Source organism: Budorcas taxicolor, chromosome 6 (genome assembly GCF_023091745.1).
Source record: "Budorcas taxicolor isolate Tak-1 chromosome 6, Takin1.1, whole genome shotgun sequence".
NCBI lineage: Eukaryota > Metazoa > Chordata > Mammalia > Artiodactyla > Bovidae > Budorcas > Budorcas taxicolor.
The window spans coordinates 114,400,663-114,407,806 of NC_068915.1; the positions used below are offsets into that span (position 1 = coordinate 114,400,663).

General features: G+C 49.0%; 1 protein-coding gene across 3 annotated transcripts in view; it reads right to left on the bottom strand.

Moving 5' to 3' along the window:
• The window catches only part of ACOX3 (acyl-CoA oxidase 3, pristanoyl), a 52,062-nt gene extending 47,946 nt beyond the window's left edge, over positions 1-4,116 (bottom strand). For all 3 annotated transcript variants that reach the window (XM_052641661.1, XM_052641664.1, XM_052641662.1), the window contains exons 1-2: positions 4,001-4,116; positions 236-395 (exon numbers count right to left, since the gene is read on the bottom strand). In XM_052641661.1, coding sequence (XP_052497621.1) covers positions 236-379 — 144 coding nt within the window. In that variant the 5' untranslated portion in view covers positions 380-395; positions 4,001-4,116. The remainder of the gene's footprint in view (positions 1-235; positions 396-4,000) is intronic.
• Positions 4,117-7,144: the final 3,028 nt, after the last annotated feature.

Here is a 7,144-nt window from a genome sequence, read left to right on the forward strand (position 1 = left end):
CAGGCTGCCTCTGGTGGGCAGTCTAACTCAGAAACACAGGGACAGAGATGACAGGCCTTCTCAGGGGAGAGCAGAGGGCACCAAGCTTACGAAGCCCAGCCTGTGTCCATTCATTTCAGGCTCCCAAGAGTTCCCCGAGGACCCCCGCCATCTTTCTGCAGATGAACCAGGAGCCCAGTGGAGCCCCCTCCCCAAGTGCCACCGAGGCGCCCAGCGGCCACCAGCCCAGCCTCACCTTGAAGCGCAGCATGTCTTCGCCCTCCCAGAACAGCGCCAGCTCCTTCCAGGGGAATGAAGCGCGGGCGCGGGCCACGTGCAGGGGCCCCTGGGGCGGGTCCGGCAGCACGGGGTCATCGCTCCTCTCCCCGAGGGGCGCCATCACTCCCGGCCGCCACCTGTACAGACACGCAACCCAAGTGAGTGCGTGTCCTCGCGCCATCACCAACAAGGGCAGACGTGCCGCGGGATGTGAAAGACAGACAGACAAGCTCTGATCGCTGTTGGGAGCCAGCGTGAGGAACTCCGCCCATGGCAAAGGCCATGAGGAAGGAAGCTTGGCATACGCAAAGGCGTGATCAAGCCTCAGGAAACCCCCTGTTCCCGAGCATCTACCCCCAAAACCAGAGTACTTTACGGGGAGCTCTCCCCCATAACCATTTCTCTCAGAGAAGGCGTTAACTTGCAGCTCCAGTTAATAAAAATTCCTGGGCGTGACAAGAGTGTTTCAACTTACAACTCTGAAGGTTCTCTGGCCTGCCTGATCAGGCTCGTCCGGCCGCATGTGATTGTTTACAGCCTCCCAACTGTGAGAGGCACGGGATGTTTTAAAACTTGTGTCTTCTGAGTGGGAGGGGAAAGATCCACAGGGCACATGTGAAGACCTGCTTGTGTGTCAGAGGGCTTCCCTGGTGGCTCAGACAAGAAAGAATCCACCTGCAATGCAGGAGACCTGGGTTCGATCCCTGGGCTGGAAAGACCCCCTGGAGAAGGGAATGGATTCGATCCCTGTGTTGGGAAGATCCCCTGGAGGAGGGAACGGCCACCCACTCATGTTCTGGCCTAGAGAACTCCATGGAGAGAGGTGCCCGGCGGGCGATAGTCCAAGGGATCACAGAGTCAGACACGACTGAGCAACTTTTTCACTTTGTGTGAAAGTGACTGTGCCCTTGACAGACAGCAGCTTATTTCATCCCTTAAACTGTGGGCCAAGTACTACTGTCCCTCTCAAAAGACACAAGAACCCCAATTCAGAGAAGCTCGCTGTTATTTGCAAGCTCCCGCCACTGAGAATTGGCACAGGAGGGATCTGAACTCCGCAGAACACGAGCCCTGGGCAAGCTCTTTAGCCACCAGTTTAAGACGCTGAGAGGACTCCCTGGTGGCCCACTGGCTAAGACCCCATGCTCCTGGTGTGAGGGAGATGGGAGTTCCCAGTCAGGGAGCTAGATCCCACATGCCGCAACTAAGACACACAACCAAAACGAAATTAAAACAAAAAAGATGCCGAGAAAGCAGCAGAGACTAACTCCAGAGCAAGCAGGAAGGAAGGAGACAAAAGCTTAGAGCAAAAAGTGTGGACTAGAAGGCAGAAAATAGACAAAAACAAAAGTTGATTCGTTGAAAAGACTGACAAAATTGACGAACTTTTAGCTTGATTGACCCAGTTGAAAAAAAAAAAAGAGGGAAAACACAAATTACTAAGTTGAGGGACCAAAGAGGGACTATTACTACCAACCTTAAAGAAATAAAAAGGATTCTAAGGGAATACTATGAACTGTATCCCAACAAGCTCGATGACTTTCATGAAACTGACAAGTTCCCAGAAAGACACAATCTACCAAAACTGACTCATGGAGAAACAGAACATGGGATCAGATCTATCAAGAGGAGACTCAGTTAGGAATCAACACCCACAAAGAAAAGCCAGAGGGGTTCCCATGTGAATTCTACCAAATATTTAAAGAAAAATTAAAATGTATGCACTCTTACAAAAAAAAAAATAGAAGAGGAGGGAACACACCTGTAAAGTGCTCCATTAAGGCAGCATTACATTGAAACCAAACCAAAGATATGTCAAGAAAACTGCAGACTAATATCTCTCGTGAATATAAAAGTAAAAATCCTCAATAAATCTTGCAAAGTGAATCCAGCAACATATTAAAAGATGATATATCACAACCATGTAAGATATATCCCAGGAATGTAGGGTTGACTCAACATTTGAAAATCAATTCATGTAATACACCATATCAACAAAACAGATGGACAAAAAATACATGATCATATCAACAAAATAAATGGACAAAAATGATCATATCAACAGATGAAGAAAAGCATGTGACAGAATCAAACACCCTTTCATGATAAAAACTCAACAAACTGGAAATAGTTTGATAAAACTATTGAACCTGATAAAAAAAAAAAAAACATCTACGAAAACCCTCTATAAAGGACTGAATGCCTTTCCCCTAAAATGAGGAACAAGACAAGGATGTCCACTCGACCACTTCTAGTCAACACTGTACCGGAGGTGCTCCGGCTGCTGCTGCTGCTAAGTCGCTTCAGTCGTGTCCGACTCTGTGCGACCCCATAGATGGCAGCCCACCAGGCTCCCCCGTCCCTGGGATTCTCCAGGCAAGAACACTGGAGGGGGTTGCCATTTCCTTCTCCAATGCATGAAAGTGAAAAGTGAAAGTGAAGTTGCTCAGTCATGTCCAACTCTTAGCGACCCCACGGACTGTGGCCCACCAGGCTCCTCCGTCCATGGGATTTTCCAGGCAAGAGTGCTGGAGTGGGGTGCCATTGCCTTCTCCGACCAGAGGTGCTAGCCAATGCAATTAAGCAAGAAATGATATAAAAGGCATCCAGATTAGAAACCTATCTCTATCTGCAGATGACATGATTTTGTACAGAAATTCCTAAGGAATCCACTAAAAAACTATTCGAATTAATAAATCAGTCTAGCCAGTTTGCAGGGTACAAGATCAGGAAGCAAAACTCAGCTGACTTCCATACACTAATGGTAAACACCTCAAAAATGAAATTAAGAAACCACTTCTATCTATAACAGCATCAAAAATAATAAAAATACTTGGAAATAAATTCAACAAAAGAAGTGTAAAACTTATACTCAGAAAACTATAAAACATTTTTTATAGGGTTAGTTGATGTATAAACCAAAGCACCAGCCTGGAAGTCCTCTCTCCCCGCTGTCTCAGAATCCAATTAGTTACCAAGCCCCGCCCTCACTGCACCTCTCTAATACTGAACAAATCCTATCCTTTCTTTCTGAGCCCAAGAAATCTTACAGCAACCTCCATTTATTGAGCAAACACTGAGAGTGGCTGGAGCAGCTGATTCCCAGGTGCTAGGAACCCCAGCACAGTCAGTACTCTCGCCTTCCAGGCGATGAAAGCGAATGTGTGAGCAGACTGTGCATGGCCGTAACGACCTCGGTCCAAACTCCAGAATCCTAAGCCGTCAGAGGCCACCTGCAGCCGCCGACATCACTGCGCGACGCTACACACAGGCATCTGAAGCCAGACGCCTGGCGCCAGATCCCAACTACAGAGCTTAGGCGCGGGGCGAACTCGGCAAAGTCACTGCACCTGCCTGGGGTGGTGACAACACGGGCAAGGCTGATCCTGCACGGCCAGTAGGCGGTTACCACTCACCGGGACACCCAGAGCAGTTCCAGGCACGGAACGGAACGTCTACATCATTTGGGGCGGGGGGGCATCTATACCATTTGGGGGGGGGGGGGGCAATAGTCGCTTTCAGACAATTTCAGAAGGGGCCCTAACATGCAGACCCGACCATGCTCCCGCCGCTAGGTGACCGCTGTCCGCTGACCTCAGGGGACAAGTGTCTGAACTCAATCCATCTCGCGGGTTTACCCGCCCGGCCGCCGGCCCTCGCAGCCTCTGCGCCCAGCAGTTCCGCGAAAGACGCGATTGCCCCCCACCCAACCCCAACCTTTGCACGCGCCGCCCCCGCGTACCCTCTGGGCAAAGGCGGACTGGACCTTCAGATGTCGCCGGACCCTACGATCGCGGCCACCGCAGGGCCCAGCGAACACACCACAGGCTCCCAACTCTGGTCCCGTGGAGATCCACCCAGATCCCAGACGCAGAGGAGGGCGCGCGCGTGCGCGCACAGCCGCAGACAAGCCTTGCGGGCCGCCCCCGGGCCTGACGTCATCGCGGCCGCGGCTGCACCCTGTCACCCGGGAAACGCAGGACGCCTGGGCGAGCCCATGCTGCTGGAAAGTGAAACTGAAAGTCGCTCAGTCCTTTCTGACTCTGCAACCAGGCCAGAATTCTCCAGGCCAGAATACTGGAGTGGGTAGCCTTTCCCTTCTCCAGGGGATTTTCCCAACCCAGGGATGGAACCCAGCTCTCCCGCATTGCAGGAGGATTTTTTAACAGCTGAGCCAGCAAGGAAGCCCAAGAATACTGGAGGAGTGGGTAGCCTTTCCCTTCTCCAGGAATTCTCTGGAATTCCCCAGGCCAGAATACTGGAGTGGGTCAGTCAGTCAGTCAGTTCAGTCGCTCAGTCCTGTCCCACTCTTTGTGACCCCATGGACTGCAGCACACCAGGCCTCCATGTCCATCACCAACTCCTGGAGTTTACTCAAGCTCATGTCCATTGAGTCGGTGATGCCATTCAGCTATCTCATCCTCTGTCATCCCCTTCTCCTCTGCCCCCAATCCCTCCCAGCATCACGGTCTTTTCAAATGAGTCCACTCTTCCCATCAGGTGGCCAAAGTATTGGAGTTTCAGCTTCAGTATCAGTCCTTCCAATGAATTCCTTGCAGTCCAAGGGACTCTCAAGAGTCTTCTCCAACACCACAGTTCAAAAGCATCAATTCTTCGGCATTCAGCTTTCTTCACAGTCCAACTCTCACATCCATACATGACCACTGGGAAAACCATAGCCTTGACTAGACAGACCTTTGTTGACAAAGTAATGTCTCTGCTTTTGAATATGCTATCTAGGTTGGTCATAACTTTCCTTCCAAGGAGTAAGCATCTTTTAATTTCATGGCTGCAATCAACATCTGCAGTGATTTTGGAGCCCCCACTCCCAAATAAAGTCTGCCACTGTTTCCACTGTTTCCCCATCTATTTGCCATGAAGTGATGGGACCGGATGCCATGATCTTCGTTTTCTGAATGTTGAGCTTTAAGCCAACTTTTTCACTCTCCTCTTTCACTTTCATCAAGAGGCTCTTTAAGTCTTCTTCACTTTCTGCCATAAGGGTGGTGTCATCTGCATATCTGAGATTATTGATATTTCTCCCAGCAATCTTGATTCCAGCTTGTGCTTCATCCAGCCTAGTGTTTCTCATGATGTACTCTGCATAGAAGTTATATAAGCAGGGTGACAATATACAGCCTTGACGTACTCCTTTTCCTATTTGGAACCAGTCGTTTCTTCCATGTCCAGTTCTAACTGTTGCTTCTTGACCTGCATCCAGGTTTCTCAAGAGGCAGGTCAGGTGGTCTGGCATTCCCATCTCTTTCAGAATTTTCCACAGTTTTTTGTGATCCACACAGTCAAAGGCTTTGGCATAGTCACTAAAGCAGAAATAGATGTTTTTCTGGAACTCTCTTGCTTTTTCCATGATCCAGCGGATGTTGGCAATTTGATCTCTGGTTCCTCTGCTTTTTCTAAATCCAGCTTGAACATCTGGAAGTTCACAGTTCATATCCTGTCGAAGGCTGGCTTGGAGAATTTTGAGCATTACTTTACTAGCATGTGAGATAAGTGCAATTGTGTGGTAGTTTGAGCATTTTTTGGCATTGCCTTTCTTTGGGATTGGAATGAAAACTGACCTTTTCCAGTCCTGTGGCCACTGCTGAGTTTTCCAAATGTGCTGGCATATTGAGTGCAGCACTTTCACAGCATCATCTTTTAGGATTTGATATACCTCAAGTGGAATATCCATCACCTCTACTAGCTTTGTTCGTAGTGATGCTTTCTAAGGCCCACTTGACTTCACATTCCAGGATGTCTGGCTCTAGATGAGTGATCACACCATTGTGATCATTTAGGCCATGAAGATCTCTTTTGTACAGTTCTTCCGTGTATTCTTGCCACCTCTTGTTAATATCTTCTGCTTCTGTTAGGTCCATACCACTTCTGTCCTTTATTGAGCCTGCCTTTGCATGAAATGTTCCCTTGGTATCTCTAATTTTCTTGAAGAGATCTCTAGTCTTTCCCATTCTATTGTTTTCCACTATTTCTTTGCATTGACCACTGAGGAAGGCTTTCTTATCTCTCCTTGCTATTCTTTGGAACTCTGCATTCAAATGGGTATATCTTTCCGTTTCTCCTTTGCTTTTTGCTTCTCTTCACAGCTATTTGTAAGGCCTCCTCAGACAGTCATTTTGCTTTTCACATTCCTTCTTCTTGGGGATGGTCTTGATCCCTGTCTCCCGTACAATGTCATGAACCTCCATCCATTGTTCATCAGGCACTCTATCTATCAGGTCTAGTCCCTTAAATCTATTTCTCACTTCCACTGTATAATCATAAGGGATTTGATTTAGGTCATACCTGAATGGTCTAGTGGTTTTCCCTACTTTCTCCAATTTAAGTCTGAATTTGGCAAAAAGGAGTTCATGATTAATACCCACTGGTGGAGTGGGTACCCTTTCCTATCTCCAGGGGATCTTCCCAACCCAGGGATGGAACCCAGGTCTCCCGCATTGCAGGTAGATTCTTTACCAGCTGAGCCACAAGGGAAGCCCAAGCATACTGGACTGGGTAGCCTTTCCCTTCTCCAGGGAATCTTCCCAACCCAGGGATGCAGCCCATGTCTCCCACGTTGCAGGCTTTACCAGCTGAGCCACAAGGGAAGCCCCAAATCGGAGCCTTCCTGGGACCCTCCCCAGTGGACCTTCCTGCATCAGAATCCCTGGGATCCTGTCCCCCTCCTGATTTACGACACTGTTTGACCTGCATTTGGCAGGGAATGTGCTTTGGATGTCTCTTGGTGGGACTCAGTGGACTTGGAGACTTTTCTGGGTGGTGGTGAGGTAGGGAGAGAGGACGGTCTCACACACTTCTTGGGGTTGTTTTGAAGGGACCTGGTGAGGGAGAGATGCAATGCGGACTGACATGGAGGAGCTACTTGGGG